Below are 14,145 nucleotides of genomic sequence, written 5' to 3'. Positions count from 1 at the left end.
ACTGATACGTCATCGAATTTGTTCCAACCTCAGATTTTAAACAGAATAATCTCTTCAAGGATTTGACCCACGATTAAACCCACCATTAAAGATTCAACTTGCTTATTAGATATTACAATTACAACGCCAGCAGCAAGGAAAATAAATATTTTTTCCTTATTTTATATTCACATAACATTAACTACATTAGATCTCTAATTTGTACTGTTTCTACTTTTGATATATTGGTCTTGTCTTCAACATTACTATGGGTGGTTAAGTGTTGCTGAAATAAAATAGACTGGGTAAATCCTTTGCCACACAATTTACAAATGAATGGTTTATCTACGGAGTGACTTCTCATGTGAACTTTTAAACTACTGGATCCAGCAAACCTAAAAAGAAATTATTTTAATTAAATACATGGATGGTTAATTGAAAATCAGAAAGTTAATAACAAAAAAATAAATCTCGTTATTCTTCACTGTATATATAGGTACTTCATGAAAAACTTACTTTTTGCCACATATGTTACAAGCATGAGGTTTTTCTCCTGTATGCGTACGCATGTGGCCAGAAAGATGCCCAGAAGAGGTAAATCCTTTCTTACATACGCTACACACATGCGGTTTATGACCCGTATGTGAACGAGTATGTATTATCAAAGTTTCATGACGACTAAATGCTTTACCACACATGTTACAGGTATATGGTTTTTCACCAGTATGGATGCGTTGGTGAATGGTGAGAGTATTAGAACCTGCAAACGCTTTACCGCAAGTCTGACATACATACGGTCGCGCACCAGTATGGGTTCTCATGTGAATACCAACATAACCAGATTGGGTAAATCTGAAAAAAAATCGCATTTTTTTGGGGCTTTAATATAATTATACAAAAAATAACATTTTATATTGTAATACAATTATTTTGTTCACTTAATTTTTCTGCAAGAAAATACATATTTAATTTACGTTTAAAACTCGTCCAAAAGCTCAAATAAAGCAAAAGCAGAAATTTCATCAGTTACCAAAAATTGCAATGTAGGACCTTATAGTATTTAAAACAGATAATAAAAATTGATCTAAAAATATTTAGACAAAATTTTCCTTCCCACTGAAGCACACTCAACTTTGTATGCATGTTGGAGGTTATTCTTTATTACTACGATTCGATTTCTAGTCCCCACTGAGATCTAAATATTGTATAAGTTTTAAGTAGCGGCACTGAAACTAGTGCACATAGAATACTTCAAAAGGTACTAGTTGGACTTTTAAGTCCACCTACATTTAGTAAGTGGAAACAAAAAAAAAATAGTTCCGCCAGATAATTCAACCAGCTTTTTTAAATATTATTAATGTTAGTACAGACGCTACGATGCCTCCTAGAAAAAAAAGTGACCAGTAGTTTACTTACCCTTTTCCACAAATCGGGCACAGAAAAGGTTTTTCTCCAGTATGAACCCGTAAATGTTTTTCTAAATTGCAAATCTGCGTAAAAGTTTTTTGACATACTTCACATGTATATGGTCGTTCGCCAGTGTGTGATCGAATATGGATACGTAGACTTCTAGCCTGTTAACAAATAAATTAAAAACCTGTTGTTGGTCATGTACAGTTAACAATTCTTTCAAAAACTAGCTTCATTCTTTCTCTCCATTAAAGTACATACTGTAATACAAGCCTTATTTTGAATGAAGGAACTATTATAAAATCAATCCGTCATTGCACCTGAGAATTAGCTCCGATTATTATTAAAGGTATCTAGCTATATCTCCATTAAATGATTGTGATAATATAGCAATTAGCATAAATATATTGTTTTGTACTTTGTGGCCAAATCATATGATAAAAGTGTCCCATGAATATTACTTTTTGAATTTAGCTTCAAAACCTCCACTTAATAATATCTAAAGTTATTTTCTTCACTGGAAAAAAATCCTCGTTAATACTTGTTCAATATTACAATTTTGTTTTTCTACGATTACCACCTAGCCAAAACGGGCATCCAGAACATTTGCCTTTGAGCAAATAAATATATATATCTATTAAATTTTCTTTTCACCATAAGGAACAATAGTATTTTTCATTTGATGATTCAGGACTTTAGTGAATGATAAAAGATCTAAAGCCACAAAAGCTAAACACAAATCTAAAATATGTTGATCTAATGAACCGAGAACCGAATGAACTGAGAACCTCAGCCGATTTTGGAAAATCTGCACTTAAAGATTCTAGCTTTAAAGTTAACTTTAGTTAGAAAAACAAATATTCAATAGTACATATTCTGTGACCTCGCACATATATTAAATATAAAGAGCTAAATTTGTAGCAATTATTATTCTTTATTTATATCAAAGAAAAATACGCCAAAGTACCATTTTGCGCATTTATTTCACAAATAGTTTTTTTGGAAATACGCCTTAAAAGTGCATGATCGTGGGAATTAATCGAATTATGTTTCATTCCCAACCTATTTCAACTTGGATTTATGAGTTTTTGAAAAAATCTTGGAATAAGTCCACTTTTTTATTTACTACGTAAGTAAGGAAGTATAATAATCAAGTCCATCAGACGGATGACCACTTATATGTTTCCTCGACGTTTCATAACCTCTACAATATGAAACAAGTGGTCTCCCGTCTGGGGCATATCAGAATCCACAATGTATTATTATTTATCATATTACACTGTTTTTTTTTTCTTTAATCTATACGTCACATTTTTCTAAATAAATAAAAAACTTGGTAATCTTAAACGTTCTGGAAAAACAGCTGAAGGTAGAAATAATCCATATAGCAGAAGCCAAATCGGCGCCCGTTGGCAAGATATTGGTACTATTATAGTCGTTTATTTATGACAGTAGACTACTGTTGGTAACCAATTGCCCAAAAGTGATTATTATTCCGTATTACTAGATTATAACCCTACAGAATTTCGAAAACTATGTATACAAAAAGGTTCTAACATTTGATTTTTCAAACCCACCAAACTTTACATTAGTCATGTTCTTTTTGAACTCTCTAATGACTGACTTTGTTGATCCTCCAATGTACTCGTGTTATATAACAATATGTTTCTAGTTGTTAAAACAGCTACATGATCTCAAAAATTCGTTGGAAAAGTATCGTACACAACAGCAATTGTGTCTGATTCCTCATTGACATAAAGTTAGAAATTTCCACACTCATGACCTCATGAGTGTGGAGAACAACGATAATATGGGCGCTCTGGAATGTATTATTTCCTACAGCCTTTTAAAAAAATGCTCATTGCACAGCCATGACAAAAACTCATCGTCCGGTCAAAATAGACATACCAATAGTGATCAAATAACAAAAACTCCGACAGAGCTAAATTTTGGTAGAGACCTTGGGTACACCAGTAGAAATAAAGTGCCAAAAGTCCCCATAGATCCCATGTGTGCTAAAAAAGTTATTCAAGGTCAAAGGTCAAATTTTTTGTTTTTTTTTGGATTTTTCTCGAAAACGGTAAGTTTCATCAAAAATAAAGTTCAGACAAAAATTATAGAGCATAAAATTATCTACAAAAATGGTCGTTATACTTTTTTCCGAAGAATCACCATTCCTAAGATATCGCCGTTCTAAAAGTTGAAGGAGTTACATTCTACATGATATGTACACGTTTCCACACCACCTGTGAGGTAGTGTACTTGGCGCGTTTTTTTTTAACGTGGTTTCCCCAGTAGGCCTACGATCTGTTATGAGTTATGACGGAGTTTTATGGGAAAATACTGTATTTACTGCATGATGATTATTGATTTTGATATTGACATAGTTGATTGATTTAAACTATAGTTCCAATTTCTGTTAACATTTTAATCTGATTCATACTCTTCGACTTCAACAGTCATGTCTTCTTCAATTTCTTCTTCTTCCTCCTCTTCTTCCTGCTGGATGTTCATAAATTGTTCAACTGAAGATCAATCAGCTGTCTCTCCATCGATATCACATGAATCTTCGTCTGTTGGATTCAGTTGAACATTCGAGCAAGTAGCACATGTGGGATCTATGGGCACTTTTGCACTTTATTTCTACTGGTCTACCCAAGATTTCTACCAAAATTCAGCTCTGTCAGAGTTGTTATTTGAAATGTCTATTTTGACCGGACTATCAGGCAGAACTGTGTAAGTATTACATCTATATTACTACTCGCATATAGCATATTTAAATGAAAAGAAACCTCCCTAAACAACTCATAAATGTTTGGAGAAAAATCCAAGAACAGGTCAACTTTTATTTTTAGGGGGACATATTTTAATCTCAAAAAAATTTAACGTTGTTGCATCGCCTCCTCTTGTCCCTACTGCTCTCAATTAAAAATTTTAAATGGTATGGGGAAGAGGGGATCTAGTGACCCCTCAATTGAAAAGTATTTTAATACTCTAATACTAATTTGAATTTATTATTTTATTTACTTAAAAAAATCGATGAAATTTTTTCACATTTAAATTAAAAAACATTTTTAGTTCATTATAATACATTAATTACACTAATTAATTTCCTATAATTTTAGAAGATATTCAAAATGAGGTCCACTGCCTTACATTAAAGCTGCCACAATTACTTGCTGGCAATCCCAAATAATTATTTCCCTTAATTCTTTCAAATGTTCAGGTCTAGTTATGTCAACCACTGACTAAGTTATCCCAAAAAAATCAAGTGATATGAGATCCAGTAACCTGGCTATCCATTCTACAGGACGTTTTCTTAAAAAAATCAATCGTTTTTTAAATCTAGAAATGTCTAGCAAAGTTGGCACCTTTCGTCACATCTTGAGAACATCAAAACACTAAAAATAAATTTATTTGTATGAACACTATGATGCGCATAAGTAATGAATATGCCAATAACAGGGTTTTTAACATTTTCAGTACAGACAACAGTGTTATAAATCATAATTAGGCTTTGTAGCAATAAGAAATGTTATCGGTTTTTTATCAAATGATAAACTTCAAAAAAAAATTATGCAATTGCAAATAGTCTCAAAATACCTTTCAAATGAGGTGACCCATTTATTTGTTTGTGTTTTTTTTAAGAGAAGTTATTTAGCGTGGCTCGTTTTCATTGAAATTCTCTGTATACATTTATACATACTACTGATCACATTACTACTTACCTCGACATATTGTTTTCCGCAGTAATCACAAGATAATAGTTTATGACCTGTGTGGTATTTCATATGTTTTGACAGACTAGACGCCCATTTAAATGCTCGTCCACAAACTGAACATAAATGAGGTTTCCCAGTGATATTACGCAGTTCACCTGTATGCTTTTTTTTATGTTTACTTAGATTGGAACTTTCCGCGAAAGACATATGGCACTGATCACACTGATGAGGCTTTTTATCAAGATGGATTTTTAAATGCCTTTTAAGAATACGAGACTCAGGAAAACCTTTATTACAAACGTGACACACATGATCCAAATCTTTAGGATGTGACATCATGTGGACCTGAAAAATACGATAGAATACAATGATTTTGGATACACAGACATTTAGGAGGGTGACACTTCGTTAATAGCCGAATAAAATTTTTATCAAACATTGCTATCGCTCAATATTTTACGCTATTTATATATGAGAGGCGTGGCGGCGGTAATAGTAATCTTAATAAAACACAGTGTCTGCATTTAGTAAACGTTAGAAATAAAGCAAACCCGACTGAAGTTTGTCTTTAAAAAATAATAGCCAAATATGACTACAGCCTTAATGTATCAATTACGTCAAGATTTGAACTTGTTTGTTAACATTACTTAATACACAATTAAATTAAAATTAATTAAACACTAGATATATTCTTCGCGGAGCTCGAACTCAACCACCATTACAATTTTCACCTTTTGAAATTTTAGACCATAAAAAATTCAGCATAAAATAAATTGAACAATCAAATTTTATTACAAATACTTGTTACAATAAAAATTTCTGCAACTTTGTTTGTAGTTGCAGCCGTCAGTTTTTATATGAAATCGCCGACAAAATTTAACAAAGTGGATTCGCTTACACTTGATTTGTCAAAATTTTGAAGATTTACTCACTGCATTTAAGTGTCAAAACAGAATGACACAAGTGATAGATATAATGTGAATATGGACGTTCACTTGTCGTATAAGGGTGTTAACCTAAATTTTTAAAACATTGAATTGTGGATAACCCATGTCTATACCTTAGAATAGACGAATCTCCTGAAAATTTTACCCAAATGACGTTTGTTTCGTGTTAAGTTTTGTCTGCGACTTTATAATCAAGACTAACTAAATAGATACATGATTACGTATTAAACCTCGAGTTTTTATATGTTACCGATTTCGAACACGTGATACTTCAAATTTTTAAATTTACCAAGTTTTCGTTGACCAACTATGCAACAAACATTCATCAGTCTTGCGACAACAAAAATTCATAAGTCTAATGGTAACAATCACGTGGACCAAACACACATAGCTTATTTTTTGGAATTCTTACTGCAGATCAGGTTGATGTGTAGTCGATCAACTGTTACAAATCTAGCGGTTTTTTGACAAGATATATCCCACTGTTTTGGACTTACACACTGCAGTAGACGGTGTATATACTGATTTTTAAAAGGCATTCGATAGGATTGATCATGACATTCTGCATCAGAAAATGTAACTTGGACTTAGCCAGTCGTCAATACATTTATTCGAATTTTACATTTTAGTCGCACACAGTTTGTGGAATTTTTAAACGATTTTTAAAACAAAAATGTTTACCTTTAAGTCAACCTTTAGGGCGAAAGATTCGTCACATTTTGTGCAAAGGTATTTTAATTTATTTTGTAAGTCGTCATTTTTTTCAGCCTCAATAGGTTCCACCTCTGTGGGTGCTTCCAAAGGATATAAGTCTTGTTTTACCTTAAAATAATTAATATGAAAGCTTAAATTTTCTATTCAAACATAAAATATACCTCTACCACGCTACCAACGCTTTCATTGTACCCAACAAATTCAGCAGTTATTCCTTCTTCTATAACAACATTGGCTATATTATCCGGAAATTGTAATTGTCCTTGAAGTTCTTCTTTTGTTTGTTGTTCATTTAAAGTTTCCGACAATTGTTGCTAAAACATTTCTTTTAAATAATTGTATCATTATCTTAGCGGAATAATTTACCTGAAAATCTGCACTAATATACTGCCGTAAGATATTATCTGATTTTTCACATTGCTGTTTAAAAGTGTATGCTCTACTGCACTGGAGAACACACTGTACACACATCAAATTTGGGAGACCATCACCTTCTTCCACCTCAAAATACAAAAGTCTGTGTTAATAGAGGAAAAGAGTTGGGTAACAGTTTCATATGATTAACAGTTTTTAATTTTTTATAGTCCAATTAAATTGAATTAAATTACCACAAGCAAAAAATTGGTCTAAAGATATTTAGACAGAACTTCTTCGCTCCTGAAGTATAGGCGAACAAATACAGCTCTTTCGAAAAATTATAAAATTTAATTTTTCAAATTATATTTCTTTATGATAAGCCCTATCAGTTAAAATAAAGATATAAAAGCATGCCATGCGTAAGTGAATTTTCCTATAATAAGATATTGTGATGACGTCATCAACATTGTAACAAGATTATATATACAGTACATCTTTTTTAAAAGTGGCCATAGGGATTCCCATGTTAAATTTTAGACCCCACGTTAACTTTTGCTTAGAAAGCAAGTCTCTACGTCTTACACCCATAACGCTTAGTTTACGCAGTCTATGTGGCAAATGAGAAGGAAACATAAATACTTTTACTCGCCCTATAAAAGCAAATCTAAAAAATATGAATGCAATGATAAATTGTCAGTATAGACTGATCATATTTTGCACATTTTAGATAGGATTTATTCGGCAAAATTTTGAGATGACGTAATCAATTTTGTAGGTTTGATTAACAGATACATTTTGATTAAACAGTTACCATGCCTACAGTAACTTCAAAACTTCTGCAAGAATTCAAAATATTCAGTTTTGCAATTCTTGATTTACCTAATCAATAAAATAAATTGACTCAGTCATTAATTTTTTGAGACACCCCGTATAAGCAAATCTAAAAAATATTAATGCAGTGACAAATCACAACTATAGAGTCATCATACTTTACACATTTAAGATAGGATTTATTCAGTAAAATTTTGAGGTGACGTCATTAATTTTTTATGGGAGATGAGCAAAAAATACATTTTGATCAAAAATTTATGATAGATTTAAAACATCTCCAAGATTTCAAAGCATTCGGTTTTGTAGTTCCTGATTAAATCAATAAAACAAATTCACGCATTCATCAATTTTTTTGAGTCACCTGTATAAGCAAATCCAATAAATTGGTCGAAAGTTGTTTCAACAGAACTTCCCTCGCTCCTGAAGTACAATGAAACATATCCAGCATTTTCGAGTTGAGTTTTTTCTTTACACAATTTTTGCAAGGACACGGATATCAACTTGGATTGGTGCAGTGTAATACTAAAAATAACAGTAATGTATTCCCAAAACTTTCTGGGAAAATGGAGTGAGCCGTTCCTAATGTAATCAATAAAATCAATTGACTTATTCATTAATTTTCTTGAGCCACCTGTTTAAGCAAATCTAAAAAATCTGGACCGACAGACAGACAGACGGACGGACAGACAGACAGACAGATACAAGGACAGACAGATAGAAACGGGAGACCTATTTCTTCGTACTCTGGGGGTCATGAAAGATAAAGAAAACGCAAAAGTAGAGTCGGCCGATGGACTCGATTACAATACTTCCTTCGCTTACGCTCGGGAAGTAAAAATAAAATTCGCAAAATCAAATGATTTTCGAAAAAGCTGGAGATGTACTCAAGGGCGAGGGAAGTTCTGTCGAAATAACCTTCGACTAATTTTTACTTCCCAAGCGTAAGCCAAGGAAGTATAGTAATCGAGTCCATCGGGCAAATTGCCACTTTAATGTTTTCTCGACGTTTCATAGCCCCTACAGTACGAAAAAAGTAGTCTGCCGTTTCCGTCTGTCTGGTGTCTGTATCCACCTAATCTCCGAAACTGCTGGACCTATTGTTGTCAAATTTTGAATGTAGGAATTATCATGTAGATGGTTAAATACTAACCAAAATTTGGCTGATCATCCCGATTAACAATTTGATGACGTCATTTCAATGAACCGTATTTTAAAATGACTTTAATGTTATACAAAAATATACATACTTCTATAATTGTAGGATACGAATCCGCTTTCAGTTTTATCGCTAAACATTCAAATTTTCGCAAAAACAATTGCACGGTATAATAACGTTATATTACCCCCACGGAATAGAACTCCTCGTGGCTCAGCAGGTCAGCGGCTTGGTCGGCAAAGCGGCGATATTCTGCCGTGGGTTCGATGTCGAATTTGGCCCTTTCGTTTTTTTTTTCTTGCTGTGGTTACTTCTCTTTTGTGCTGTGACTAGTATTGTCCACGTTGATGATATCACAAATTTTTTTATTGGTCAAATTAAGAACGAGTCAGTCATCCCATTTTCTCGAAAATGTGAGAATACGGTCTTTTGTATAATAATGGTAAAATAAGAATTATAATATTCAGAACATTTTGTTCGATTGTGGTTTAATTAATAATAATTTTAGTCCTCTGTTTTGAGAAGACAAACTCATTCAAAACGAACTAATTTCTACGTGACATTCTTTCTACGTATAAATATAAATAAACACTTAAATCCTGAAGGACAATTTATCCCATTAGTTCTGTGCTTTAAATATATTTTACATTGTCCGTACGCCGCAGGGGCTGCGGGGGTGTTATTTATGGCGCTGGCTTTTACTTTACAGCGGTTATCACAAGACGAAAATCGTACAATTAAGTTTTATAATTTTTTTTAAAGAGCTGGATCGGATTGTATTTAACAGCCTTGGACCAATTTTTTATTGATCAAAATAAGAACCTCATTTTCTAGAAAATGTGAGAATACCCACGTCTTCATTTAATTACGATCAAATAATAATAATCATATTTAAAACGTTTTATTCCATCGTGGCTAAATTAATAAAATAATTTTAGTCCTGTTTTGAGGAGGCAACTCATTGAAATTAAACAAATTTATATGTGACATTCTTTCGATGTATAAACGTAAACAATCGAAGTTAAGCATGTACCCTGATAATAATACACTCTTTTCCGTTGGTTATTTGCTTCGAATATATTTCATATTGTCCGCGGCGCAGGGGGTTCAAAGTGTCAGTCACACCACTGGTTTTTAATATACATATAAAGTATAAAGGTTATGTTATCACTTATCAAGAAACAAAATTTTTTATAATTTTTCAAAGGCGCGGAATTTTACACGCTTAAGTAAAAAAATGTGGTAAAACGACGAAACCAGGGTAAGATGTTTTATACGATACACAGATAGCTTTGGTAGTATGAGTTTTCTACGATCTACTTTAGTCAGCAGGGTAACAGTAATTCCATCATGGAACGCACTAATTAAAGCTGTTCTATACCAAGCTTATATTGGATTTGAGTAGTTTATAAAAAATATCATTTAAAATAGTACTTTGTGTAACAAGTGCGTGAAGTCGAATTTTTTACACAAGCGTGGAGTTTGCGACACGAGCCGTAGGCAACTGTTGCAAACCTCGCGAGGGTAAAAAATTCTTGACGAATGTGTTGCACACTATACTTTTTCTACGACTTCACACAGAAAAAAATTAAAAAAGTTGAATACATTAATTTGTTTTACACAATAAACTTCAAATAACAGTTAAATAAAATAAAAATAAAATATGTGTAAATATTCGTATCTTAATTTAGTTAATAAAAATTTCACATGAGGCGCCTCTTTTACAAATTCGAAGATTTGTTCTTTTTCCAAAACATTTTTTCTATTATGTTCTCATACATATTCAATGATTTTTGTGGCAGTAGGGAAGTGCTTGCTTCATTTGCTGCCGGTGTAATTTCTAGCGGAGTACTCAGCAAATCTGAATCTGAATCCGAACTCATCGTGTAGATTCTAAATTTGACAAATTAAGTGATAAAAATACCATAAAAAAAAACACGAATTGAACTTACGATTGACAGTTGTTGACGACGCCACGTCGTATAATACAAATTTAGTCATAGCACGTTTTTCATAACGATACCGGTGCCGAAAAGTGTATATGCTTTTATGGCCACAGTGCGTGAAATAAAGGCCATAAAGTATATAACGATACAAGGCCGAAAACGAGCAAATAACGGACGCGGTTGAAGTTTGTAAACCGAGGTTTTATAATCAACCGAGTTTTTTGATCAAATGATTTTTTTTGTACTGTCATAACTGAAAATGACAAATAGCATATGACATTAGCGAACTGCAGTTTTTCTTACAAGATCTAGGGCTGCACAGTACAAACTTCAATTATTATAAAATACATTAGCCTGTCAAAATCAATTATTGATAAAAAAAAAATTGGTCTAAAGAGCTCAGACAGTACTTCCCTCGCTGTCGGAAACGTCACATGCATGCCTATTATGTTTTTATTCGTATTACATTTTTGTAGCGGAGTATTTTAAAATAAAATAACTATTCATTTTTTCAATTTTGTCATTGTTTGGCATTGACATCTTTGTCATTTTTTTTGTGATTGCTATGATTGCGTATTAAAAAAAATAAATTGGACGAAGTCGTCTCTGGGGTGTATAATATGTTGCCTATGCAAAAATTGTCAGGCGTAAAGAGATAAAAGGAACACTCTGTATAGTACTTGTAATTTAAGACAAATACGTCTGCAAAATATCAAAGTATTCAGTTTTGCAATTCTTGATTTAATCAATAAAATTAATCGACTCAGTCATTAATTTTTTTCAGACACCCCGTACAAGCAAATCTAAAAAATATTAATGCAGTGATAAATCACAAATATAGGCTCATCATTCTTTACACATTCAAGATTTTTTAGGGGGGATGAGCAAATACATTTAGATAAAAATTTTACCATGCTTATAAATTTTAAACATCTCCAAGATTCCAAAGCATTCGGTTTTGCAATTCCTGATTAAATCAATAAAATAAATTCACGCATTCATTAATTTTTTGAGTCACCCTGTATATGCAAATCCAAAAAATTGGTCTAAATAGTTTAGACAGTACTTCCCTCGCTGTCGGAAACGTGACGACTGCATGCATATTATGTTTTTACTTCCCGAGCGTAAGCAAAGGAAGTATTGTAATCGAGTCCGTCGGCCGACTCTCTACTTTTACTCTACATTTCCGTCTGTCTGTCCGTCTGTCTGCCGTCCCGGATTTTTATTAGACAGATAATCTCCGAAAGTACTGGACCGACAACATTTTGCAATTTAATTTTGAATCTGCTAACCCGAATGCTTTGAAATGTTGCAGATGTTTTAAGGCTATAAAGAGCATCATAAATCTTTAGTCAAAATATATTTGGTTATCCCCTCCAAAAACTTGATGACGGCAGCTCAAAAGTTTGCCGAATAAATCCTATCTAAAATGTACAATATATGATGGGTCTGTACTTGTGATATATCACTCCATTCATATTTTTTTGATTTGCATATACAGGGTGACTCAAAAAAATTAATGAATGTCTAAATTTATTTTACTGATTTACTCAGGAAACATACGCGATGAAAAAGAATGGTGATGGTAAATTGTTAAAAAACTGTCCTTATTTAACAATTTCATAATAAGCCTGCTAATAATGGTGATATTACATTCTGAAAATGTTTTGAACACCCCACCAAAGAAAAATGTGTTACTTTTTTTAAATTTCTCCATCCTCCAGAACAGTATTATGAATTGAACTCGAGAAATTCTAGTCAATTTGTTATAATGTTCAGGTATTCAAGTGACCTTACTGCTTTTTACTCGTATTTTACCAAATCCTAGATAACAATTTTTGCACATGAATAGCATATTTCATTTCAGATTAAATTTGACATGGCTGTAGCTTAATATTGGAACCTTCACTCTTACATTCCACATGAAAAAATGAAAATATACTTCAAGAGTATGCCTTCTTACCACTGGTATCTTGAAAATATGGATAGCAGTTTTGGCAAGCAATACCATAATAAGGGCCAAAAATTACAAACACCTTCATGAACTTACAAAAGAAATTGTTAACTTAATATTACAAGTTTTACATAGTTCCAACAAATCTCTTTCTTACATGAAATTAGATGTTCTTGTAAACTACCTACCTGTATTGATGCAAATGAAACTAACATTTCATCAAGGCAAGCTCCGAATAATGGTCTCATATCTCCTTTTTCTGTTAAACAAGCTCTACAAATTTTATCTAAACGTAAGGGAGCTGTTAAATACACACTCATATCCATCGCAGTAAGTTTTTCTCAGACGTTAAAGTTTTGTAGGCAACTTGATCTTCTTCTTATCGTCTACCAGTTAAAATTATTCTAAAAGGAAATGAAACTGATATAAATTTACAGTAGTTAACATGTAACTACATACGTTGCAAGTTGCTCAAGCGAAAGGGATGAATGACTGGAACGAGTTTTCATCCAACACGTTATCAGTTTTTCATTGCTGAAAAAAATGAATCAAAAAAATTAAATACCCAGTTTTTGGGAGTCTGGAAAAACATTAACAATAGCTATCAAAACAGGCCACCACAAATGCTACAACATACATCATAGCATCAAACAACATAACAAATGACAACAACGACCATGAAATGACATGCAGAAGCATTCCAGCGGGCAGCGCTTGCGTCGCATTGGTTGCTCTAACCCAAAAACCATTTTTTCGCGGACAAATGGATATGTGTCTAAGCAACCATCAATACTGATCATTGCTGCTGATAGAATATTATATGAAGTAATTTTTTGCCAACTAAATATCTCTTTCTTTAACTACAAACTGTCTCATAAATGTTGTCAAACTTATTTTAATCACGATATCATGTTTGGAACATGATTTTGTGCTAAGATGATCTCTTGCAAAATATTATTTATAAGTGGTATAATACTCCTGGCCAGGGTGGTCCTGGGAAACAAAAGTGTGAGATCCAACTTTTAAAACCGTCATAGGATTACCACAAAAGTATAAACTTCTATCAAGTAATGTTTATTATCGTTCTATTTACCTGCATAAGAGTTCGATGAAGATGAGTCAAGCGAAT

At 32.6% G+C, this 14,145-nt stretch overlaps 1 protein-coding gene across 2 annotated transcripts; it reads right to left on the bottom strand.

The window, feature by feature from the left end:
* Positions 1 to 136: 136 nt before the first annotated feature.
* On the bottom strand, positions 137 to 13,714 carry LOC135130071 (zinc finger protein 501-like). Of its 2 annotated transcripts, none has more exons than XM_064057385.1 (9): positions 13,476 to 13,714; positions 13,205 to 13,420; positions 7,139 to 7,273; positions 6,934 to 7,086; positions 6,740 to 6,880; positions 5,118 to 5,456; positions 1,396 to 1,553; positions 496 to 831; positions 137 to 374 (listed from the first exon to the last, which is right to left on the bottom strand). In XM_064057385.1, exons 2-9 carry the CDS (start codon positions 13,340 to 13,342, stop codon positions 182 to 184), a joined length of 1,593 nt encoding a protein of 530 aa, XP_063913455.1. In that variant the 5' UTR covers positions 13,343 to 13,420; positions 13,476 to 13,714; the 3' UTR covers positions 137 to 181. The 2 variants fall into 2 exon arrangements, with proteins under 2 accessions (XP_063913455.1, XP_063913456.1); XM_064057386.1 differs by lacking the exon at positions 13,476 to 13,714 and adding an exon at positions 8,322 to 8,482 and having other exon boundaries at positions 13,205 to 13,268.
* Between the last annotated feature and the right edge of the window lie 431 nt (positions 13,715 to 14,145).

This window comes from Zophobas morio, unplaced genomic scaffold (assembly GCF_036711695.1).
Source record: "Zophobas morio isolate AGI-343-1 ecotype UQ-CSIRO unplaced genomic scaffold, CSIRO_AGI_Zmor_V1 ptg000017l, whole genome shotgun sequence".
Taxonomy (NCBI): domain Eukaryota; kingdom Metazoa; phylum Arthropoda; class Insecta; order Coleoptera; family Tenebrionidae; genus Zophobas; species Zophobas morio.
Note: the sequence above shows the minus strand (reverse complement) of the source record. Positions and strands in the feature narration are given on the sequence as shown.